Source organism: Tursiops truncatus, chromosome 8 (genome assembly GCF_011762595.2).
Source record: "Tursiops truncatus isolate mTurTru1 chromosome 8, mTurTru1.mat.Y, whole genome shotgun sequence".
NCBI lineage: Eukaryota > Metazoa > Chordata > Mammalia > Artiodactyla > Delphinidae > Tursiops > Tursiops truncatus.
Window position 1 is genome coordinate 20,560,143 of NC_047041.1, and position 26,315 is coordinate 20,586,457.

The 26,315-nt window shown below is 41.0% G+C and overlaps 1 protein-coding gene across 2 annotated transcripts; it reads left to right on the plus strand.

Moving 5' to 3' along the window:
• Positions 1-640: 640 nt before the first annotated feature.
• PPP2R1B (protein phosphatase 2 scaffold subunit Abeta) lies at positions 641-24,987 on the plus strand. Of its 2 annotated transcripts, XM_019941917.3 has the most exons (15): positions 641-798; positions 1,966-2,056; positions 2,459-2,559; positions 5,949-6,181; positions 6,471-6,618; positions 10,601-10,756; positions 11,417-11,531; positions 11,972-12,042; positions 12,402-12,536; positions 13,302-13,475; positions 17,111-17,171; positions 21,036-21,190; positions 21,558-21,700; positions 22,096-22,187; positions 22,593-24,987. In XM_019941917.3, exons 1-15 carry the CDS (start codon positions 685-687, stop codon positions 22,607-22,609), a joined length of 1,806 nt encoding a protein of 601 aa, XP_019797476.1. In that variant the 5' UTR covers positions 641-684; the 3' UTR covers positions 22,610-24,987. The 2 variants fall into 2 exon arrangements, with proteins under 2 accessions (XP_019797476.1, XP_073664322.1); XM_073808221.1 differs by lacking the exons at positions 5,949-6,181; positions 6,471-6,618.
• The last annotated feature ends 1,328 nt before the right edge of the window (positions 24,988-26,315 follow it).

Here is a 26,315-nt window from a genome sequence, read left to right on the forward strand (position 1 = left end):
CAGAAGGCACCATTCCAGTACCAAACTGAAAAGAAACAAAAACAAGAGAGCAACATGTTTTTAACAGCTTGCATGGAGAAAGCGGAAAAAATATTGACTGGGGAGTTTGGATAGCGCTGTTCATTTTCTCTCACCGCCCGCGTTATTTGTCTTACGGGGCAGGAGCCAGATACAATTCTGGCGCACAGGCCGGAGGAAGAGGTGGAGGGGTTTTGTGGAAGCTTGAGGATAGCGGGGAAATTAGGACTGGAGACCCAAATGGCTCAGGGCCAGGAGGAAGTCAGGAGAGGCGCTAAATCTTTTTTCCTCCTGTCCTTGGGCATCCTCGTTGGTCCGCCTGAGTCCTAAGAGGGCACAGCCTGGTTCACTCAGGTAAGTCCCCGACGCCTTCAGATCATCATGAGCAGGACGAATCCCCGCCCCTATTTCTTTTGCCTGGGGAAAGGACACGCGGTCTCCTTTCGCTTTCTCAGCCCACCTGTCCTTTGGAGTTCAGACGTGCACCGCCGGCAACGGGGTCCGGGATGGGGCCTCCACCGGCCGGCCAGGCACTTGGTTCCCCGACCTCAGCACTAGCCGAGCCTGGGTCTTAGCCCCGCCTCTCCGGGCGCGGGGCGGGGCCTGGGCACGGGGCGGGGCCTGGGCGCGAAGCGGGCGGTGGCGACCAAGCGGAGGAGAAAGAACATGGCGGGCGTGGCGGGGACCCGCATGGGCCAGGGGGCAGCGGGCGGAGATGGAGACGATTCGCTCTACCCAATCGCGGTATTAATCGACGAGCTGCGCAATGAGGACGTGCAGGTACTGGAGTCGGGCCGGGGAGCGGAGGCGGGCTCGGCCGGGCGCGTGGTAGGGAAGGGGGAAGGCCCGCCCCGGGGCAGGGGAGGCCCGGGGATTAAAAGCTGGGACTCGGAGCAGAAACTTGACAGGGAAGAGGGGAGAGATCCGTGAGGGATTCTGGTGGCTCGACCCGACGGGCCGGGAACCTCTCCAGCACGCCTTGTCCCGGCCGGCTGAGGCTTTGGCCCGGCGTCGCACCGGGTCCGGGGCGGTTGTGGGAGAACCGGCTTCCCTCCTGGGCCCTCCTTCCGGGCCGGGCGGTGGGAACGCCGCGTCCAGCCTTGGGCGGGTCATCCCTGTAGCTGAGCGAGCGGGAGGAGGGCGGAGCGGAACCGCGAGGGCCTGGAGCGGGCTGCAAGTATGCCAAGGCGCCCAGTGAAGTGCAGGTGAATGACTGCCTTCCGCTGGGCTTGTGGGGTAGAAATTAGGTTGGATGGCTAACTAACCTAGAGGAGGCGGTGTATCACCTCTGATGGAACTTTTCTTTGAAAAGGCAGGGGTTGTACTCAACCGTTTCACCTGCTTCACCACTGCCAAAGTTCTCTCTTTTTAAAATTGTCTCACTTTTCTGAATATTGTATTTTCTTTCATTTGTTTAATGGGCCCGTCAACGTGTTTCTCCTAAGAAATCTTCCTTTAGCTAATGAAGGCGTGTTCCACTGTTCTTGAGGTTCCTCATAGAATGAAATCTAAATTAAAGGTTTTCTTCATTCTTACCTGTATGTTATTATCTCACCTGTTTGCAACTGCTGTCTTTTTTTTTATTAATTTTTTTTAAATGATTCACATTTTTAAAAAATTTATTTTATTTATTTTTGGCTGCGTTGGGTCTTCATTGCTGCCCACGGGCTTCATCGCGGGCTTCTCATGTTGCGGAGCACGGGCTCTAGGCACGGGGACTTCAGTAGTTGTGGCTCAAGGGCTCTAGAGTGCAGGCTCAGTAGTTGTGGCGCACGGGCTTAGTTGTTCCGTGGCATGTGGGATCTTCCCTGACCAGGGCTCGAACCCGCGTCCCCTACATTGGCAGGTAGATTCTTAACCACTGCGCCACCAGGGAAGCATGCAACTACTGTCTTTTGGTCTAAATCACAACTGTTTCTTGACTTCGTTCTTTCTACTTTTTTAAAGCTCCGTCTCAATAGTATTAAGAAATTATCAACAATTGCTCTAGCACTTGGAGTAGAAAGGACGCGAACTGAACTGCTGCCTTTCCTTACAGGTATGTGACTCTTGGAGGAAAGGCATGGGCATTTCTGTTTTCCAGTGGCTTTCAAAACTTTGGCTATTTTTTTTCGAATTTGTTACCAACAGTATTAGTAAGTACTAAACTGAGCCTGCTGTTTCCCATGAAGAAACAGGACAGCATATACTGTAATTTTGTGGCCAGACATATTCAGACCTTAACTATTTAGCTAATAGGAAAGTAATTGATGTGGATTATGAATTTCTAACTCATTCTGTAAAACAGATCCATAGACTCTTGATTGAGAAGGAGGAAAAGGCTGTTAGGACTGTGACAGACCATCTAGTTATATATTGAGTCTATTCCTAGTTTTGTGTGAGTGTCCAGCTCTGGGCCAGATATCCTTGTTGATGAGTACTGGGTTGTTGTCATTTCCAGATACAATTTATGATGAAGATGAGGTACTGTTAGCTCTTGCTGAGCAGCTGGGAAATTTCACTGGCCTGGTGGGAGGTCCTGACTTTGCCCACTGTTTGTTGGTGAGTATATTCTGCCTACTCTCCTACAACTTTTGCAGTATAAATGATACATTGTTTGGTGATAGGCACACTGCAGCATTTTTTATACAGATCTTTTTATGGATAGTCACAGTGTTAGCTACTGAGAGGACAAATAACTAGGCCCTTTGGACTCAATTAACCCTTTCTTATTTTTTCTGACTATGAATTAAAGAACTTCTCCCTCTTTTTTGCCTCTGTAGATTTGTTAATTTAGAGGTCGGGAGAAAAAGGATTTGATGGGTTTTGTTCATGGCTTTTTCCCCCTTACAGTGGAAATCTTAATGCTCATCTAGCAATGTTATGGCTTTGGGAATGTTTATTAGTTTTGTCTTTAATTGTAACTTTTGCTTCTGACTTACTTTGCGAATTTGATGAATTCAGTTTAATTTAGTTGACATTTATTGAGAACCTATTTATATCAGGCACTGAAGTTACAATGTTAATGTTAGAGAAGAGCATTATGAATGGAATGAGGCCTCTGTCCTTATGTGTCAACAAATAATTACTGTGCGGTGTTAGATGGAAAAATTTGAAGCACATAAAAGGCATTCAAGTAATAGAGAAGGGCAAGGGATTAACCCAGGGTGATCAGGGAAGATCTGTTGGGAGAGAATGTCTGAACTAGGTTTTGAAGGATGACTAGGAATTTGCCAGTTAGACAAGATAGGGCTGAATGCTTCCGGGCTTAAATATTGTCTGTATTATGTTGCTGACTCTTGTGACTTCTGTCTTTACCTCTTACCTTTCCATGGAACTCCAGTTATAGATATATGTAGAAAGATAGATATAAATATCTATGTTTGTCTTTCTCTATATATCTGCCTGTGATTTTTCTACTTGGATGTCAAACAGGCATTTCAAATTTAATATCTAAAACAACATCAATTTTCTTCCCCAAATATGCCTCCTAATTAGTTGCCCCGTTGCAGTAAATGGCATCACCGTCTACCCAGTTGCACAAACCAAAACCTAGAAGACATTCTTGAATTCGCTTTCCCTCATTTCCCACATCTAATCCATTAGTAACTCCTATAGATTCTATATATATTCCAAATCAGTTCACTCTCCTTCATCCCTACTACCATCTAGCTCTTCATTCCTCTAATCTTTCTAGACGACATGATCTTTCCTCTAGATTGCTACAGTAACTTTCTAACTAGTTGCCTTCCACTCATGCCTCCCGCCCCACCACTACAGTTCACTCTTCACCCAGCGGGTGGATCACTCACTACCTGCCACGACCCTTAGAAAATCCCAGATTTCTACCTTAGCTTGTACCTTAGTTTACAAAACTTGCCCCTATGAGCTTATCTCATGTGTTCCCTCGTAATAACCTCATTCCATTCACAATGGTCTTCTTTCTGTTCTTTGAATAAACCAGGTTTATTGCCTTAAGACTTTTGCCCTAGGTATTCCCTATAATAAAATGTTTCTTTTTTGAGCTTCCTGGGGCTGTCTCTTTGTCATTCACATATCAACTTTAATGCATCTCAGAGACCTTCGCTGACCACTCAACCTGAAATTGCTTCCCCACTCACCCCTTATCACATTATCCTATTCTTTTTTTTTTTTTTAGCCGCACCACTTGGCTTGTGGGATCTTAGTTCCCCGACCAGGGATTGAACCTGGGCCCCTGGCAGTGAAAGTGTGGAGTCCTAACCATTGGGCGGCCAGGGAATTCCCCTTATTCTAGTTCTTTACAGAACACTCAACACCATCTAGTTGGTTTCATGACTAGTTGTTATCGTCCTCCATTAGAATGTAAACTATATTCAATATCCTGTGATATACCATAATGGAAAAGAATGTATGTATATGTATAACTGAATCACTTTGCTGAAATTAACACAACATTGTACATCAACTATACATGAATAAAACAAATTTAAAAAAATAAAATCAAAAGACCTAAAAAAGAAAAAAAAATGTGAACTCCACTAGAGCAAGGAAATTGTGGCCTTGTTTCTTCCGTATCCTCAGTGCTAGAATATAACAATAATTATCATTTTAAAAGAAAGAGTTTAAGAGCCTTGGAAGCATGGAACCGGTTGGACTGCAGGAGTATACAGTGTTGGTGCTGGAGTTGGAAGAAGTGGTGGTCCGGGGGCATAGGAAAAGAGCATGGAGAGATAGGCAGAGTTCACATCAAGAGACAGGAGCTTGCCTTACCCTGTAGTAGTGATAGAGATTATCCAGTGATACTGCATGAGAGGAGGTCAGAGATGGCAGTGGACAGATCATGAAAGGCCTTTACAAGTCAGAAAGCAGTATCTTTTCAAAGGGCTTCTGAAATACCTCTTAGAAAAGCTGAGTACTTTCTACCTCTGTGTATCAAATAATTTTTGAAATGTATTATTGGATAGACACACGTCTCTCCTTTGACTCACAATTGTGTTTAACTCTCCTGGTCAGTTCTACATGTGGGTTTTGTCTTTAACATTTGCACCTCATGGTATATGCTGCATTTGCCTGGACTGAGTGTAAACCCAGAAAGGCAGAGGTTCAGAGAACCTGCCCTCTGTCACTTTTTACTGGGCTGTGTTATATTCACTCACTGATCCTAGTCCAGACCAGCCCCTTTGGTCTCTTCTGTTTCTAAAGCTGCAGGCAAGGTTTGCTACCACCTCTGCACTCTTCACTTAATTGTTCTTTTGGAAACTCCCACTGTGTGTGACTCTTGGGAAGATTCTGGATGTATTCTGAAAAAAGGATTTTGTTCTCAGCCTTTCATAGGTTGGTGTGGAGACAGTGGACACAGGTAGCGTCCACCTCCAGGAATGGTAGAATAATAACCCAAAGGCTGTGGACTCAGTGTCCTGATGAGATGTCCTCATGTAATTATGGTGCCCAGCGTTGGTCATGTTTTTGCACTTACTCGAGGAAGTGTACATTATCCTGTCTGAATTTGGCTACAAAGCTTTCATTTATTTATTTTTTTGGCTGCACCGTGCGGCTTGTGGGATCTTAGTTCCCCAACCAGGGATCAAACCCACACCCCCTGCAGTAGAAGCATGGAGTTTTAACCACTGGACCGCCAGGGAAGTCCTGCTACATAGCTTTTAAATCTAGTGATTCAGCTCACAATAATATTAATATTGTGTCAAGTCTCTTCCACTGTGTCATTTGTAGACACCATCTGGGAATTGCCATCTGGGACGTGAGATCTTGGCTGTCCTACAGAAGTCGTGTCTTCAGGTTGGACACGCCATATGTTATCACCATGTGAACTGAAAGTAACCATTTGGTGTGATGTAGCTAACATTCTGGTTACATGTACCACCTCCCTTCAGTCACTTTAAAAGGTGATAATCTGTATCTAACCTGATTGAGTAAGTTTTCTCTCTCGTTTTCCGTTTTGGTCTATTTAGCCTCCTCTGGAAAGTCTGGCGACCGTGGAAGAGACTGTGGTTCGAGACAAGGCTGTGGAGTCCCTGAGGCAGATCTCCCAGGAGCACACTCCTGTGGCTCTGGAGGCTCACTTTGTCCCTCTGGTGAAACGCCTAGCGAGTGGGGATTGGTTTACCTCTCGCACATCTGCATGTGGTTTGTTCAGCGTTTGCTATCCCAGGGCTTCAAATGCTGTCAAAGCAGAAATTAGACAGTAAGATATGGTATTTTTTAGTTATTTGGGGTTATTGGGAGTTCACAGCTGACAAGTTACACAGTACCCTGTTACCAGTGAGTGACTGGTATCAGGGTAGTCGGATTAATGACACCACTTTTTATTGTCCAGTTGAATATACCCGTGGGTTTTCCCTTGTTACTTCTATGAGTAGAAGTCTAATCGCTGATGGTTGTAAGAGAAAACCTCTAAAGTTTCTGTGTGCGTTGGGGGATGCTTCATCAATGGCATTTGACAGGAAATACCTTCATTATTTTATTTGCTGCAGGCACTTCCGTTCCTTGTGCTCAGATGACACACCAATGGTACGACGTGCTGCTGCTTCCAAATTGGGTGAATTTGCAAAAGTTTTGGAATTAGACAGTGTGAAAAGTGAAATTGTTCCATTGTTCACTAATCTAGCTTCCGATGAACAGGTAGGTTAACTCTTAGTAATTAAAGTACACAGATATGCTCCTCTTAAAATTTTAAGAATTTCTTTGGGTGTTTTGGTTCTCATGGTAGGATCCTTTTTGCAGAATTAATACTTAATTCTGGCCTGGATAAAGTTTAATATGACCCATCTCAGTGTCCTTATAATTCTTTCTTAGCCAGACCACAGTTTTCTTTTACATTAGCAGCTGTTAAAAGGAAGGGGGTGTCAAAGAGGAAATGAGAGCCATAATTAGAAAGGAAGACCAAAGCTGCATTAAAGGGTAACATACCTTTGGGCACTGCAGGCTGGATTGTCATGGGAGAGTAATGTTTCCTGGAATTTTTGGCTTTCAGATAAACAAGCATAGCATGTATTGGGAAAGCTGTTTGACCCTCTGCATCCTCTATGTGAGTGTATAGGATGACTTCACTTGATAGCAGTTATAAATCCAAGGATCTGGATCTCATTGGTGTAGAAATAGCAATAATAATACACTAGCAAGCACCTAAATAAATCTTTCTCAGCCTGTTTTAAGTGGTTTACATACGGGAAGTAATTCAGTCCTCACGACAGCCCCATTAGGTAGATACCCCATTTTACATAATTGGAAACAGGCACAGGAAATTGAAGTGACTTGCTCAAGGTTGCATAGTTAGCAGTGTTGGACTGGGGATTTGAGTCTAGGCAGTTTAGCTCCAGAGTTCATGGCCTTCACTGCGAAGCTGCACTGCCTCTCTGTATGGTGCTTTGGAGGATCAGCCCCCAGAGTTCCTGGACTCCAGAAGAAGAGCCCTTCAGGTTTTACCTAGTTGCTGCCCTAGAACCACTTTATGTGTACAGGATCACGAGCAGCAGATACATACCCATGAGTCTTATTTTCAGCTTCTAGATCTAAAGATGGTAAATCTTTTGAAATAATTTTTTTAATTTATTAAAATAATATATAGAAAACAGCACAAAGTGAATATGCATCTTAATGAATCATTACAAGTTAATGTCATCTTGTGACTTTCATCCATGAAAGGAGATAGAACTTCGACAGCCACTACCCCGGAAGCCCAGCATGGGCTCCCTCCCAAACACAACCCTGCTCCCCAGTTCCCACTCCTCACTTTCCACCCCCTTAAGACTAACACTTCATCTTGACTTTCGTGGTAACCACCTCCTTACTTCTCTTTGCATTTTTATTACTCATACAGTATAGTTTAAAACAGCAGTATCCAACAGAAATACAATGTAAGCCGCTGTTACTTTTAAGTTTTGTAGTAGCCACGTTTTAAAAAGTAAAAAACAGGTGAAGTTGATTTTAATAATATATTTTATTTAACCCAATATATCCAAAATAACTATCCTTTAAACATGTGGCACTAGTTACATTCCAGGCACACAGAAGTAGGTAGTGAGTGGGTAGTGGTTGTCGCATTGGACAGTACAGGTTTAGAATCCTCATTTGAGATCTCATTGATTACATTTCCAGTGGTATAATTTAACATTTTCTTTTGTCCTGCAAAATTGGTAGTTGAATCTAGAGTGGAGATTTGTGAAAGGGCCAGATAGTAAATATTTTAGGCTTTATGGACCAGACAGTCTCTGTTGTCACTACAAAGCTCTGCTGTTGTATGTAGCACTCTATAATATGTAAACTAATGGGCATGGTGCCGTTCCAGTAAAATTTTATTTACAGAAACTTGCTGCTTTTCAGATTTGGCCAGCACTTGCCCCAGCTCTGATCTAAAGGCTTAAGGAGAGTTAGGTTTGATATTTGGGGGGCAATAAGATCACTTCGTAGATGGAGGTTACTTTTCATCAAGAGTTATGTCTAGTTGTGGTATTAGCAGCAATGGATGCTCAAAAAAATATTGTGCTTAGTTGTAAAATACATGTGTGTATATTCACTCTGACTACTGATAGAATTGCTGCTCCTGCCTTAGTCATTCATTGAGAAAGTATTTATGAAGCACCTTCTACATATTAGGCACTGTTCTAGTGCTGGTTTACAGTGTTAAACAGGGTGTACAGGGACCATGCTGTCATGGAGTTTACAATTTAATGAAGGAAAACAGATAATAAACAAACAAAACATTGGGGATAAATACTATGAAGAAAATAGAGTCAGGTAACACAGTGGTGGGGAGTGATTGTAGGGAATCCTCTAGACTGGTTAGTCAGAGAAGGACTGTGAAGAGGTGGCATAAACTGAGACATGAAAGAAAAATGCCAGCCATGCCCTTTCCTAGGGTGTCAGAGCTCCAGGAAAAGAGAATTCCAGGAAGAGAGGACACTTAGTGTAAAGGCCCTGAGGTTAGAACATAGTGGGTGAAAAGGACTCTGATCAGAGATGAGTTTGGAGAAGATAAGCAGGGGCCAGATTGTGGGGGACCTTTAAACCACAAGGGTGTAGAGTTTGGATTTTCTTTTCTAGGTGGAATGAGAATACACCGAGATTTTAAGCAGCGGTGTGATTTGATGTAATCTACATTTTTAAAAGATCCTTCTGGCTTCCGGGTGGAAACTAAATTGTAAGGTGGGATTGAGAGTAGAAACAGCAAGACAAGTTAGGAGACTTTTGTAATAATCCAGGCAGGAGACAGTGGTGAACTAGGGTGGTATAGTGAAGATGGAGAGAAACTGGAGATAGTTTTGGAGGTAGTCAGTAGAACTATTATTGAATTGGATGAAGGGAAGAGGAATCAAGATCTCTTTGATTTTTGGCTTGAGCAACTGGGTGGATGCTGGTGTCACTGCTGAGTGGAGAAGATTCTGGGAGGAGTAGCAGGTATAGGGAAGAAAATCAGGAGTTCTGGAAGAGAAGCAGTTGATTAATTGAACAAATATTGATGGGTATATATTTCCATAGATGATGGTAATCCCTTGATTCATCATAATTTTTGGAATCTGAAAATAGCTGTATAGCTACTACCAAGAACCTGGTTCTGCCTTTTTTAGCCTGTTCCTTTAGATAGAGTAGTGAGTATCTTGGGCGTAGGGTAAGTTATTGTTGATCTGTAAACGTGTAGTGTCTCGGAAAGTTGGAGTTGCTGTTATCCCTTGTGTGTTTGCACATGCCTAGATATACGCATACAGGAATGTTACATATATAAAATATTTATATATGTATATATACACACACATACTCTTAAAATTTTTGTCTTGTTTCTTCTGGGTGCTCAGATGTTTATGTATTTTCAGTTCCTACTAATATATTTATGATTCCCGAATCTATAGCTCAGTTCCCTATTTTTCATTGATTTGTCTAATTATATACTTCCACTTGTGCAAAGGTCATACAGGTACTACGTTGATACTTGGTGGTTTACATTTGGGAAGCTGAGTTCATTAATCCCATACCTAATTTTTTCTGCTGGGTTTTTTATGCTTGGCTACCTCAAAGTTATTCTGTCCTTGATCATCAACATTTAAATTGAATGTTTTTTTTAATTACTTAAAAAATTTGTTTTTCTATGTATTTTTTTCCAAGTCATTATCTCATGCCTAAACTCCTATTACTGCCATCCTACAATGAGTATTTTGAAAACTGAGCTTCCTAAGTCATTCCCTTACCCTTATTCCCTATTCTCTTTCTCTGTTTTGATCTGTTGTAAACAACTTGTATAAGCATTGTTTTCATTTTTATCCCTCAACTTCTTATAGTGAGGATTTAGAGACATCATTAAAATGTTTTCTTTTTTCACTTAATCTTCACATTTTATTTTCATTCTCCTTAATAAAAATCCTGAACTCTAACTAACGTCATTACTTTGCTGTTCGCTCAGAGAACAGTCATTTCTGCCTTTATGGCTTTGACATGCCTGCCATTCCAGGCAAAGGGAGCAGCTATTTCAAGACATAAAGACATGAGCTGCATATAGTGTGGTTGGTTTTTTTAAATTAAATGATACCCACGGCACTACCACACACCACACACTGCCGCGTAGCTCTCAGTAAATATTATCTGACTAACGGAAAGGAATTTTGTTCATTAGGATTCAGTGCGCCTCCTAGCTGTGGAAGCTTGTGTCAATATTGCTCAGTTACTTTCTGAGGATGACCTTGAGGCTTTGGTGATGCCTACACTTGGACAAGCAGCAGAAGATAAATCTTGGCGAGTTCGCTATATGGTAGCTGACAAATTTTCAGAGGTAAAATTGTTGCACTGACATTTTTTGAGTACTAAAGAAAAAAAACAGAAACCCACAGATTTGCTGTTGTACCAAAAATTTCTGAATTAGAAGTGCTCATGGCAAAAACATATATAGATCTTCCTGGACTCAGGATGGGGTTATGTCCCGATAAACCCATTGCAAGTTGAAAGTGCATTTAATACCTGCTGGACATCATAACTTAGCCTCGCCTACTTTAAATGTGCTCAGAACACTTACATTAGCCTACAGTTAGGGAGAATCATCTAACACAAAACCTATTTTATAATAAAGTGTTGAATATCCCATGTAATTTATTCAATGCTGTACTAAAAGTGAAAAACAGAATGGTTTTACACGTATCGGTTGTTTCCTCTCGTGATTGCATGGCCGACCGGGAGCTGGGGCTTCCTCTCTCTGCCCAGCATCACGGGAGGATTGTACTGCATATCGCTAGCCTGGGAAAAGATCAAGATTCAAAATCTGCAGTTTGGTTTCTACTGAACGTGTATTGCTTTCACACTATCCTAAAGTTGAAAAATCTTAAGTCAAACGATCATAAGTTGGGGACTGTCTATACTTGAAGATTGCGCTGTTTTGTGTGTTCATGTTACTTATTTTGTTTAGAATACATTAAAACGTGTACAAATTCTTTTATAGCTCCAGAAAGCTGTGGGTCCCAAAATCACCCTAAATGACCTCATCCCCGCCTTTCAGAACCTACTCAAAGACTGTGAAGCTGAAGTCCGGGCAGCTGCTGCCCACAAAGTAAAAGGTTAAGGCATCAGTTTATGTTGTAGTTTATGTCATTCACTTTGGTGCATTCTTTATGTCGGTGAATTTTGTATTTTTTTTGTTCTAGATTATGTTTTCAAGTAAATAGATGATTTTAATGTGTTGAAATGTTACATTGTCACATAAAGCTACTCCCTTTATATTTAAAACCAAACAGCTGTGTTACCCTGTTTCTGTTTTTAGGGAAAAAAAAAAAAAGGCATTTCCAGGTTGGATTGGTGTGGTACAATACACAGTGGCATATAGATTGACCAAAAAGTGCATTTAAAATAAGCCAGTTTTCCTCCTTGGAGCTTACTTGCTTAAACATATGATTTGATTTAACTTGAAACTGTTGATAAACCCGGTTAAATTTCTTCATTTGGCTCCTTGTAATGGCTCTATGTAAGTATTTTTTTTTTTTCTATTTATCTCTTTTAGAACTTTGTGAGAACTTGCCCATGGAAGGTAGAGAGACCATAATTATGAATCAGATTCTGCCCTATATAAAGGTAAACCTAACTTTAGTTTATTTTTTGTTTCACTTTGCCCTATATGAAGGTAAACCTTACCTCAGTTTTTGTTTGTATCAATATTCCCTTAAAGCTCTTTGAGTTTAAACTTGGACCAGGGATGAATGGGAGAGATATGTTAACATGTGACATTGTTATTTATTACTTATTAGTGCTTTATAAGTGTAAAGTGCTCTTTGGTGCATAGGTTTATATTAGTTGACAGATGGTCTGAGGAAACTTTATCAACTAATCAATACTGAAATAGTGCTGTCTTTTAAAATTCCTTGTGAAATGGTATGGAAGTTTCTATTGTCTTGCAAAAAAAAGAAAGGCTTTTAATTTTGATTTTGTTTTAGGAATTAGTATCTGATACAAATCAACATGTCAAGTCGGCTCTAGCTTCTGTAATTATGGGATTGTCTACGATTTTGGGCAAAGGGAATACCATTGAACATCTTCTACCTCTTTTTTTAGCTCAGTTAAAGGATGAGGTAAGTCTGGCTATAAATTTTGTTATCCTTTGATAGTCAGTGATTTGGTTTGGTTTTTGTTTGGGGTCTCACTGAGATAGAACCCAACAAAGTAACTTATTTTAAACCATTGACAATGTTTGGGCATGGGGTTATAAGTTCCCCAGAAAATGGGCCATTTGATACAGACTTAAAAATGTCTTTCCATCTTCTCTGCCTATTTCCTGCTTATATTCGCTGCTTTTTTTTTTCTCTTTAAACTTAATGGATCTTTGTTTGATAAGTTTCTTTCATTTAAATAGAAATATAATAATATCAAAATTATAACATTAGCTAATATTTATTAACACTATGTGCCAGGCATGATCATAAATGCTTTGCATGTATTATTATTACATGTAATTCTCACAACAGTCTTATGAGGGTGGGTCTTATTATTATTCCCATTTTACAGATGAAGAAGATGAAGCACAGAGGTAAAATAACTTACCCAGGGTCTCAGCAGTGGTAGATCTGGGATTTGAATGCATGTAATTTGATTTCATAGCCTATGCCCTTTACCTTTCTATAGATTTTTCATTGAAAGTTCTGGTTAAGATCAGTTAAATTATGTGCTTTGAATTATTTGTGTACTCAGTGTTAAGTATTTCTTCCAAGACAATACTTTTTTCACCTGAGTCAGTACTTTCTTATTTTAAATTTTATTTACTCATTGTGTTGGTAGGAGAATATTGGGCAGAGAACTTGATCTTTACATGTGGTCTTTTGGGGCTTGTGTACTTGCAGTGTCCTGAAGTTCGTTTGAACATCATCTCCAATTTGGATTGTGTAAATGAAGTGATTGGAATCCGGCAGCTCTCTCAATCACTCCTTCCTGCCATAGTGGAGCTGGCTGAAGATGCCAAATGGAGGGTCCGGCTGGCCATCATTGAGTATATGCCACTGCTGGCAGGCCAGCTGGTGAGTATGGGTGCTCTGTGAACTGAAGGATAGCATCAGATAGTAGAGCAGATTTACCATGGCAAGTAGGAGGCCCAGGTAGCTCCTATGGTTATGTTCATTTAGACTCATGAAAGTATGGTCTCTCTTAGTTGCCTGTAGAGTGGTTTGCATTTTCATCAGTGCATTAACTTCTTTTTTTTTTAACTTTATGTATCCTTTTTTTTAAATTTAAATTAATTTATTTATTATTTTTGGCTGCATTGGGTCTTTGTTGCTGTGCGCGGGCTTTCTCTAGTTGCGGCGAGCAAGGGCTACTCTTCGTTGCAGTGCGTGGGCTTCTTATGGCAGTGGCTTCTCTTGTTGTGGAGCACAGGCTCTAGGCGCGTGGGCTTCAGTAGTTGTGGCATGTGGGCTCAGTAGTTGTGGCTCGCGGGCTCTAGAGTGCAGGGTCAGTAGTTGTGGTGCATGAGCTTAGCTGCTCTGTGGCATGTGGGATCTTCCCCAACCAGGGCTGGAACCCATGTCCCCTGCATTGGCAGGTGGATTCCCAACCACTGTGCCACCAGGGAAGCCCTGCATTAACTTCTAATAAAAAGGTATTATAGAAACACATTTCACCTCCCCACTATCTGAAAGCAAAGCCATAGAAGAATATAATTAATTTCTTGGTTTATGTCACATAGATTTTGTGCTACTAAATGTCTCTGTGATTTAAGGAATATTTATCTCAGAAGAAAGGGAAGTATGGTTTTGAGATAAATCAGTTTTGACTTTTGCTCAGGGAGGCTTCCCCGTTTGCCTATATTCTGTGCAAAATGTCTCTGGTTACCACTTTTCCTACATTCTGGTTAAAGGGAGTTGAGGGCTGTCCATACAAAAAAGGAGTGTTGAAGTTTGTAATGCTAGTATTTTGGCCAAAGTCTACATTATCACATTACTGTTTGAGATTCATGGATAGTTGTACTGATCTTAAATTAATTAAAATTTCAGTGCTGGGTTTTTTTTTTTTTTTTTTTTTTTTTGCGGTACGCGGGCCTCTCACTGTTGTGGCCTCTCCCCCTGTGGAGCACAGGGTCCAGACGCGCAGGCTCAACGGCCATGGCTCACGGGCCCAGCCGCTCCACGGCATGTGGGATCTTCCTGGACCGGGGCACGAACCCGTGTCCCCTGCATCGGCAGGCGGACTCTCAACCTCTGCGCCACCAGGGAAGCCCTCAGTGCTGGGTTTTATAGCCACATCCTTCCCTTTCTTTTTTAGTAGATAGCCTCATCAGTTCTAAATTTGATGTGCCCTCACCATGTTGGTTGCACTTACTATAGTATATTATAACTGTCTGTTAAAATCTAGTTGAGGAGATAGACAACTGATGTCTTTTAGGGCAGGGACTGTGTTCAGTGTTTTATTTCCAGTGCTTACCATAGTGCAGTGCCTGGCATTAATCAGGCACTTAACATTTGTTGACTGTTAAGAAAATGAATACCTGAAAATTTTTTGAGAAAGCTCGTAATATGTCAGTTTATAGCCAACATTAATACAGTTTGTTTCCCCTCTTTCAACCCCACTTCTGTTCCTTTCATATCATAGCATATGGGATTTCTTTTTTCTTTTCTTGGATCACTGAATTTGTATTGTTATTTTGGTATACTTAGTTTATGAAATGTGTCTGTGCATGTGTGTGATGTCATATGTTTTATCAAATTTGAAGTGTCCCATTCTTCAAAATGGATGCCAAAGATTATCAGTGTACAGGTTTCCCCCACTGTTTGAAAGTAGAGCATTCCTAAGAAAGCTTTTGTAAGCTGAAATGGCACAAAGCGAAGAAGCAATTACCATAGGACACATCTTGCTAACAGATACAGGAAGTAAATCAAGATAAAGCACAGACGCTCACAGGCACAGTTCAAAGCAATGGCGGCCTGATGCTGAGATGCTGAGTGTAGTTCTAGGGGAAGGAGCTTGGCGGGGCCACTCTTGCTGCTGTGGTGCACACTGCCTGTCGAAGGGCTTGTTGACTCACTGCAAGACAAATGCTGAATGCTGTTTTCACCTTTTTTTGTTAAAAAAATCCCCTTCAGATTTCTTTTGGTTAGTGAAGACACGTATTGTTTTACAGCTCTTTTGTAAAAGTGAAGTGATATAAAGTGAACTTTCGAAAAGTGGAGGATACCTATATAGCTGATGGGGTCAGGCAAAGTCATCCTGTCAGTTTTTTTCCCTCTGCCATTCCCGAGTACTGAGAGTCATCTTCTGTTCTTCACTGGTGACTGTCATGAATCACCTCTCCGGAGTCGAAAGCAGCAGTGCTTAACTGGTTTGCTAAAGATTGAAATAACTGTCCAGAAGGGAGGGTGAATTTTAGTACCATTTCTTGAACCTCTGTCCCTCCCAGACCTGGGAAGCCTGCAAAGGTTGATAGCTCTCCGGAGGAGTATGGAAACAGGCACCTGGTGACTTTGGCTGCCTCATGCTTGTCTAGCAGAGGTGACATGCATCAGTCAGAAACGTTTTGTTATACAACTTCAACTTCTTGTTATTATTATATATTTTATCCTTAAAAAAAAAATCTGTAAAAGACTTTTATTTCAGGTAGTCAACTTATAAAATTCTTTCAAGACTTTATGTATGGCCTGGCTTATGGACCATGGTGAGTGAAAGTAAGGCTAAACCACAAGACTCAGGAAATAAAAGTTAATTAAGACTCAAGAAAAATCCATGATCTGAAACGAAAAATAAGTCTTTGAGAGCGGACATGGTAATAATCTAAGGGTGTGCTAAAATAAAGCCTGTTCATAATCTAGTATTATGAAGCCATTTTATCATATATTCAAAGCACTTTAATTACATTTCTTTATTGAAAATACATAATCACTGGTCAGAAACTTCTTAGGATCCAAAGAAGCTAAAGACTGTGAACGCGTAGACCTCAAGAGGAGGGTGCTGGGAAAGCACAGTTCACAGCGATCGCCCACATGATGTGACGTCCCACGGTGCTGGGTCCGTGCAAATCAGCTCGAGGAGCTTGTCTGCAGCCTGTGCTGGTGCGGCCACCGTTGTGGGGGAGAGCAGTGGTGGAGAGAAGTAGGGTGGTTCCACTGTGACTGTGCTGGGACCACTTCACTGTACTCTTGTGCCTGCTTTATTCTCTCTCTGCTTTCTCCCATGGATCCCAGAGTACTCTCTTTAGCTGGAGATAAGTCTGTCTCTTGATGTCACGTTCTTTATCCTTAAGGATTTATTATGATATTAACCAAAAGGGGGAAAATTTGAGAATTATTAATATTACTGACTGGTATTTTCCTGGTGATTCATTTTTACAAATATTCTAGAGATTGTTTGGCAGCCTGTGCATGCTACACTCTTCCTGCTCATCTGCAGTGTTGCATCTGGCTCCAGGCCACTCTGTTCCCTCCCACTCAGCAGTGCCTGGGCCGAGTCACTTCTGCTCTTCTTTATGACTTCTATCCAGTAAAAATAGGTTTACAGTTTGTAAATCAAATCTCATGGTATTCTTTTTCTGGCTGGTCCATGAATTCAGCTTATTTGGAAATAAGTCGTTTTTTTTAGCTTCAGGTCACACTGGTGTAATATAAATAGTACATCTTGATTTCTAAACTTTGGAGACGTTTGTTAATGGAATCTTCTGTATCCATAGGGTGTGGAATTCTTTGATGAGAAGCTGAATTCTTTATGTATGGCCTGGCTTGTGGACCATGGTAAGTAAATAAGTTAATGGAAGGCCCATGTTTTTGCATATATCCCATTTTGTTCATATATTTTCTTTTTAGAAAGGAATCCTAATCTGACCATATTTTGTTTTACCAGTACAGGGATGAAGACAGGCTTTCATTAAAATCCAGTTAGCTTTTTCTGAGCACAAGTTTGACATTTCAATTTTCTACCAGTTTTTTTCTATCTTAAATTTTATTTTCTTCATTGAAAAATCTGTTTGCCCTATTTCTCATTCTATTACATTATTTTCAGGCTGTCTCTTCTACACACATATTCATTCCTTTCTTATCTCAAGGTCTTCTACTCGGCCATGCCATCTTTGTGTCTTCAGCCACTGTAGACTGGATTGGACAGGGATTGGAATCAGAAGAAAGGCCTAGGGGGAAGAAATGGCTACTTGTCTTCTTTGAGGTGACATAGAGAAGGAGGTATACAGTGGTGCAATGAAGGTGTCTAGGAGTGAAAGACGTCAGCTGTGACCTAGGATAGAGAGGTCCCAGATTTCTGGTTGCGTGAAGGGCATGCTTACTTCCCGTACCCTGGCTGCTGCTGCCATGATACTAAGAGAGGGAGAGCTGAGAACTCAGGGCAGGGTCAGATAGGACAGCATTTACAAAATAGATTTTTTTAGTATTTTACCTTTTCTTTGCATTTATAGCATAATTCAACAGTCACAGAATCTTTTTCCTCTAGTGCCACATACTGTGTTACAAATAAAAGCTGGAACTGCTGCTTATCAAAATATACAGGCAATTCATGTTTTATATAAAGACACTTCATGTTAACTTGTTAGCAGTTGACTTTTTGACAAGGTCTCAGGTCTGGGTATCTCCTCTTGTCTGCTGGGCAGAAGTGGGTAGGAGGGGTTCCCTCTGTACCAGTGAGGTCCAGTGCCAGCCCCATGTCTAGACCTGGCAGCTTCGGTGTGGTCTGAGATCTGTTCAGATGAGGGCCCTGAGGACTTACAGTGTCCTGTGAACTTTGGTTCAATATTTTGGTGGATAAGATGGGTATCCTGCTTCAGTTCCAGAGCTTCTTATATATACTTTATGTACTGAACGTATCTCTGTGGGTGCTTATGGGTGACTCTTTGGGCGGAGTGGGGATGTTGTGTCTGCTTGTACATGTAGGTGGTTTTGCTGAGGGCATAGTTGGATCATATGGGAGATCATATGGTTAAGGAAGTGAAGAGGATGGGTGTGAACAAAATGCAAATCTCATAAAGGCGTATATATGTAGATAATTTCATTGTTTTCAAACTAGATTGTGAAGATTTTATTTCTATTTTTCTTGTCCTCCAAAGTTACCTTTTTATGGCTTAATTTTTTTCTTCTTAAATGAAACAGAGGTTTGGCAAATCATAGGAAAGGCAGTCTTCTCTTTTTAGAAATAAAGTGTTTATATTATTTCTGATAAATATTTAATGTTAGTGAGTCCCAGAAGATCAGTTCATACTTTCTTGGAAAGTTAGTGTTATAGATTTATTTTGAGGAACTTTTAAAATCCTCCTGTTCCACGAAGAATTGAATTCCTGACACCTTTTCCATGTAGGATTGTTCTGTCGATGCAGGTTAATTAATACTTCCTTTTTTTCTGATTTTTTTTTTTTTCCAATTTGGGAGCAACAGAGACCCTTGTGTCTTTTTCTGCAGTAGCATACTTAAGTGGGCATTGCAAATTTGAACCAATGAAATTCTTTGAACCAATGAAACGTCAGCTCTGAAATTGTTCTATACTTAATCACATGGGGTTTTGTTTTCACATTTTAGATAACTGCCGTGTAGTGATCAATGATCAATTAAATTTTTGGAAACTTTTTTCCGCTTATTAAACTACTAAAAGGATATTGTGAAAAATCCAGAGAACCATAAGGAAGAAAGCATCACTTACTTCTCTTCCCACGGTTGAGTGGATAGTATTGGCGAGAGGGAGGAATTTAGAAGGGGAATTTATTTTTTATAGGAGGAAGGGAAAAGTACCAAAGTTAGTGAGCATATAGAGTGTGTTAGAAATTCAGAGGAACGTTGCAAGTCAGCCAGACCTTGAGGGGAGAGGGAAGAAGAGGGAGGGAGAGAGACAAAACAAGCAGAGAGGAGAGGCAGAACCGTGGAATGGTTTGCATTCTTTTCACAGCAAAATTGAGAGAAGCCAAGAACATAGTAGGCATCTGGCCAAGTAGAGTTGAGTGCAGTTAAGGTCTGGGTCAAGGCCGAGCGCTCTGTCTCTGGTTACTCTGGCAGTGAGATCCCTTCCCTGTGGTAATGGCATTAGGATGAGAAAAATCTCAGGCAAATAAAAAAAACAATGAGAGGAGAAGACGCAGATGGGAAGAGGTTGGTTGGGGGGCGGGGGTGGGGGGGACGGTGTGCCCAAGACAAAGAATGTGAGTGTGAAGGGAGGGAATTTGTGTTAGGGGTAGAACAGTTCACTTGAGCTGCTCCTTAGCGAGTGCTTCTAGATATTCCTGGCAGGTTGCTGCTCCCACAGGCTTTGGTCAGGTTGCATGTTGGTAATAAATTATATAGTTCCTTGGCTAAGCTGCCTTGCCTGTTCTCATCAGTGGCGTTACCTAAAAGGATCTATGGGCTGGGAAGAGCTGGGTATTTCCTGTCTGAAAGCCTTGTAGAAATTGTCCAGGATCAGAGCTGTGGCTTGGATAGCTGTTAAGCCACAGCTGTCACCCAGGAGGGTTGGGCCCATCTGGAGAGAGAAGTAGAATAAGGAGTCAGTACCCACCACTCTAGATTTGTTATCCAAACCCAAATTTTGAGTCGTATCGGACACGTAAAGTGAAGCCTTGCCACACCGGTCTTTGCTGAGTGCTGTATGTAGCAACTAGTTGTTGAGAAGATCGTAGCTCAGGCCTTTATGATCTAGATTTATGACATCTTTGCTAAATGACCTCATAGGGAATTATGAGGTTAAAGCAGGCACATATATTCATAGAAGACATTTGACATGTTGTCTCAACAAACAGTTTTAAGGGAAAAAAAAGCAAGTCAGTCTTAAGTTTTTATTTGCTGTTGTATAGATGACAGCAGAGGCCTCTAAATAGCCCCTCTCTGTCATTCTCTCAGCTGTTCTTGCTGCTGCTGGAATAATCTTGCTAAAATACCACATTGGTCATAGGGTCACAACTTTGCTTTAAAAACCCATCATTGGTTTTCTTACAAAGTCTAAATTTAGCTTTCATGATGCTCTGTGTTCTGGCTCCACCCTAACTGTTCAACCTTACAGTCTCCCAGATTCCAGTTTTTTCCTTTGTGCCCTGGGTAAATTTTTTTGGCCTTTCCAGGAATTCCTCCCCTCTTCTCTCCATTTACACAAATCCTCCCTAATCTTTAAGGCCCAGTGCAAGGCCTCTCTTTCCCGAAGCCTTCCCAGATCTCCCTGTTCTCTGTCCTCTAAACTCCTACAGCCCTCAGGGTCTTTAGTATACAATTTCATGCTTCATTATAATCAGGCTTAGATCACATGACTTCTTGGAACGCATTAGCTTTCGTTTTTCTGCTAAAGTGTGTGATCTTTGAGGGCAGTATCTTATGCATTCTTTCTGTAACACATAGCACATAGTTGGCACTCATATTTGCCAATTAATTAGTGATGTGTATAATGAGCTCCTTACCTCCCTTTTCCTTGGACATTCTATACATTTTGAAACTGTAATAAGACCAAATCAGCATACTAGGAGTCATGGCTGAGCATGCTTGCCACTTCAGTCTGACTAAATTGGAGTGTTTACAGAGTTTTATTTTTGGTCCACCTTTGATGATGATGTAAGTAGAAGTAAACTAGGTTGTGCTCACGCTCTGAGCAGCACCACAACGTGACCTTCACCCCTTCTGCAGTGTACGCCATCCGTGAAGCTGCCACCAACGGCCTCGTGAAACTAGTGCAGAAGTTTGGTAAAGAGTGGGCCCAAAATACCATCGTTCCCAAAGTGTTAGTAATGGCAAATGATCCTAATTACCTGCACAGAATGACCACTCTATTCTGCATTAATGTAAGTATTACATAGCTGTTATTGCTAAGCTCAGATGTTAAACCAGTTGTTCAGTACTGTATTATGAATTCTGAATATGTTGCCTTCTATTTGGACTATATTTCTTATACTGATTAATTTGGACAGTTAGGAGATGAGAGAAAAATGTCAATTTTTCAATTTGTGTTAAAATCTGTAGTCAAGTCAGTTGTGAATGCTGGTCTAATTCTGGGATTCTTTGCTACCTTGTATCCTTCATTCACATGCTCACACTAGAAACATTTTCCTGTTGGCCAGTTACTTTCTTATTAAATATTGTCTCTTTAGATTTGGGGATATTTAGAAAAATAAAAGTGTTTTTAATGTGCTGTCTTATTTCTTTTTCTAGGCACTATCTGAAGCCTGTGGTCAGGAAATAACCACTAAGCAGATGCTGCCTGTTGTATTGAAAATGGCAAGAGACCAAGTAGCAAATGTCCGATTCAATGTGGCCAAATCGCTGCAGAAAATTGGACCAGTTCTAGATACCAAGTAAGATTTTAGTATTATTCTTTTTTTTAAATACTTTTGAAATTTCACCCCATATAGGCAGAAATAGCTAAAATTAAATTCGGTGATTTTCACTTCACCTAAGATGTGGGATTGGTTAAAGAAAATAATAGAGTAATTTAACAACCAGTTTTGAGTGTGTGTACTCTGACTTTAAGCTGTGTACATATGTGGATAATTGTTCGAAGCTAATTCTACAGAGAACCTGAGAAATTATTTAATACTTGTCAAGTTTATATTGTAGGTGTTTTAAGATTTTTTTAAAAATTTTAAACTTTAAAAATTACCATAGAGCAAATATATATATACACACACACCATAAAGCATTTCTCTGGCTCAGAAGACTGCCTCTCACAGATGATACCATTGCATTTTAGTGCTTTGCAGGAGGAAGTTAAGCCGGTGCTACAGAAGCTAGGCCAAGATGAAGACGTGGATGTCAAGTACTTTGCACAGGAAGCTATAAGTGGTATGTCTGTTTTCTGCCTTCCAGCTTTTGCTTCGGCTAATGGGGTATGAGTGGTGTTAAGTGGGCCAGGCGATGAGCATCTGGACCTGGGAGGTGGTAAGCTCCCGGAATGCTCGTCTTCTCTTTGGGTAGAAGCTTCTTGGCCCACCACTGAGCTGGCCATTTTCCCAATTCCTAGGGCTGGGTAGGGATGTGATTCTTACTGGTAAGAACAGTTTTTTGTTTGGATTTTAATTAGTTTTTAAAGTTTAACTTTTGATTAGCCTGACAGTAAAGAAACTGACCACAGTGAGAAGCTCATACATAGTCTTATGCTTTTGGGTCATTTTTGTTGTGCTTAATGTTCGCATAGATAGTTCATGAACTTTCTGTACCACTAATTTGCTTTTGTTTGGAATTTTCTAGTGCTTGCATTGGCATAACGAAGAAGAGGAGGGGAAAGACTTTACTAAATTCTTATCACAGGTTTCTAGTCCATGTGTTCTTGAACTGGGTGGAGAGAAAAAATGGAAAACCTTCAAGACCTCATCTGAACAAATGGCAACAACTAAGAAGAAATCAAATTTCAGTGACTCGATTCTTTCTAAAGATTGTTTTTTACTTGTCTTCCTTGTTGGGATAATTATATTTTAACTGTTCTTATTGGTTGTGACCAATTCCTGACACTTGCACGGTCATTTCTTGGTTGTCTCCTAATGATTTATTTAGCACCATCTGATCTCCTGCATCCTCATTGTTTAACCAGGCCCCGGCCACTTAATATTCCACCAAGCCTGGACAGGTTTGGACCCAGATGTGGAACAGAGTGATCCTTTTGATGTTTATATGTATCTGTGTGTCTCCATCATTCCAAAGTGAAATATACATGGTTTAGAATAACTTATTTGATAAGCACTCCGCTTGGGAGACACATTGAGGTTTAACTGTAGTGAGAGCCATATTTTCCTGGGTAGTGATGGTCTGCCTCAGTGTCTCACCTGAAAGGGGAATGTGGAAGCTCAGGGTTCATGTATTGGTTGTTTTGGTTCTTCTTTGCTCGATTTTGACTGTAATCATGTCATTACAAACCTGACTGTAACCATGTCAAACCTGAAGTGCAGATGCATCTTGCTGCTAATGTGTCATGTTGAAACCTAACTCATTTTCCACAGCTCCCCACTGTGACTGCGTTCAAAAATACTCTTTCCCGCTGAGAAACTTAAAATCTAGTGCCTCCTAGTAAGCAGTGGTTCTACTGTTTGACTGTAAGATTGCAGTTGTATTTCTAATGAGTAAAGGAACCACTGGTATAATCCACTGTGAGGATTTCCTGCTCTTTGCCTGGTTCTCCTTCCGGCTGTGTGAACATTTGGTCCTTGCTACATTGTACAGTAGTAGCTTTCCAAACTGAAGTTTCATTACTAATTTTTTGGTATAGGTGATGCTGGAATCTTATCATTTGAAATGTTTGTTTTTCTACTTTTACAGTAAAACCTCATTAGTTCCTCCTGGAATTGAAGATAATGAGTTAAGCTGAAGGGTTTGCTGAAGCAAATTGATAGTACGTGAGGAAGCCTGTTGGGTCTGAACTACTTAAACAATTTTAACGCTCCTTAAAAAGCACCCGTTTACCACTTGATATGCTAGTTACTAATCACTCTTTTCAATTATATTAAAATACCTTCCGTGAGGATCTTTGTGAGGCCACACCTTTATTTAGATGCATTCAATTTACTCTTTATCTCTGATATATATACATATGTATTTAATGGATAATTTAAATATTTTTTCTTTAAAATTTATGAACATTTTTCACCTGATCAAACTCAACTTGTCCCTAATGCATTTTTAATTAATGAGGTTTTATTGTAGCTTTTTTTTTCTCTCAGTGCATCTCGCTATGTAGTTTGCTTGTTTCCGTTTTGGTTTTCAGACTGTTTTCTTTCATTCACAGTCTCTTAAACCCAGCGAGCCCTGTTCTGTTTTGTGAAGGTCCAAAGACTCCTAGAAAACTTTGTACATTAAACCATTTCATAAAACCAAGTTTGACCAAATACTTTCAAGTTTGTCTTACCTTGGAAAAACAGAACTTTTAAAATCAGAATTACCTGCCTGCATTTAAAACTGCCAAGCTAGTTTATAGTATGTTTCTATTTTATTACTTTTGGGCTAAGGATTAAATACTTTCCTAGGCAATAATCTCTTCTACATTCTCATTTTAACATCTTAAACTATTATGCTGTAAACAATTTTAGTTTCATGGTTCTTTTTGTTTTTTTATTATCTGCAGGTTTTGTTTGTCTTCATTGAATTTCATATTTGAGAGACTGTTGTCTTGATTGAAACAAATTTGCACAACCCTTGCTTTCCTCTGGTTGGAAATGCCATTGGTTTGGGGATAGACTTTTAAATGGCCTAGTGGACCCCCTGGGGAGCTCTGTGCATTGACCTCTACCCTGAAACTGTGGTAAAGGGTAGACAGCAAGCCCTTGCTTTCTCAGTCTGGGTCAGGGAGCTCAGCAGGGCCCTATCTTTTTGGGTGACCCCAAAGGGACTTCATTGTTTCTTTCTGACTTAAACAATAGGGAATCCCTTTTGTTACTCCTCAGAAGAATTGTTCTTTGGCTCATAACTTTGTCATTTTCTCCATGGATTAGTTTTCTTGTCTTGATTTCACTGGAATGTAAGCTCCAGGAGCTCTGCAAGGGCTGGGATTTTTGTCTATTTTGTCTTCTGCTGTATCTGTAGCACCAGCACCTAGATCAGTGTCTGGTGTACATAGTAGGTGCTCAATAAAAATATGTTCAGTTAATTTCTAAAACGTGCTCTGGTGTGTTTTGTGTGTTGAACAAGTCATCCAAACTGCTTCTCATTACCCTGTCGACACAATGAAGGAATTTCACTGCTTTTAAGAAACGAGCTTTTTGTGGCCCTTCTCCAGTCCCCGTTCCACTTGGATTGTACAATGCCTGGACTAAGCACTGCCATACTTATCCATCCTAGGCAGTTTACAGCAGTTGTTTGATTGACTAGGAAAGTGAAGCAGAGATATATACAACATATGTCAATGAAAGTCTCATCAGTAGTGGAATTCACCTTAGTGTTTCTTTCTGCAATATTTATGGGGTTTAGCCCTCACAGGCTTAAGAGACCAGATCTTGTTTGTCTGCCTGTGCTGCCATGAAGATAGGGACCTGAAGTGCATTCTGTTTCATAAGACGAAACAGGTTAATATATGGTTTCTAACGAGACTTTGTTGATATAATAGCCCTCAGCTCACAGAAATATCACAGCTTGGCCACGGTGATCCTAGGCCCTGGGGGGTCTTTGCTGGACAGCTTGTCTTGACTCAACAGAGATGGCAGCCTGACCTTTGAGCTGTCTTATCCAAGCATCCAAGATACTTGCGTGGACCTCCAGGGGAATCAGATGTGTCATTCCTGACCCAATGGTTAGGCTGTGGTAATGCCGGCTTGTTGCAATTTTATTAATCGCTGTGTTGTTATGGAGTTAAAAATCTTTCCTGTAGAAATCACATTGGTCCCATCCCCCTGGGGATGGCAGGGCAGGGTGGCCAAACAAGTCGGGTGCTCGTTTCTTGCCTTTCACTTAAATTCCTCTGACCCTTTTTTGTTCCTCCTGGCATTCTTGTCTTAAAGCCTCCTTTCTGCACTGCCTGGATGTAAACTGGAGGGAGAAGGAGCTGTCACCTTGTTCTCCTTGGTTGAACAATGAAGCGCTTGTGCTCTGATGTTATGTAATTGTTTCTCTCTGATTCTCTCATATTCCTGTTTCCATCCAGTTCCTTGCTCCTCTCTCCTGTTCACTCACATGTCTCCAGTCTTTTTTTTTGTACCTAGAATAGTCTCACTATTCCCCGTTTGCCTCCACGAGCCTGCTGTTTCCAGGAAATTATATAATGTTCAGTTGAGATGGAAATCTTCTGGAGGATGAAGAGAGTTTAATTACTCATTGGGTAGAGAAGCCAAGTCATTTCTTTATTCAGAGTTGTTGTCTCAAACTGATGTCAGTTCTGAAAGGAGTCCGAACTGTTTGTCTGGGGCTCTGTAGGCTGTCAGTGATCCAGACCTGAGGGATCACCCAGCCGGTACCAGTGGCCCTGCGGGGTAGCACTTTCCATGGCTCTCG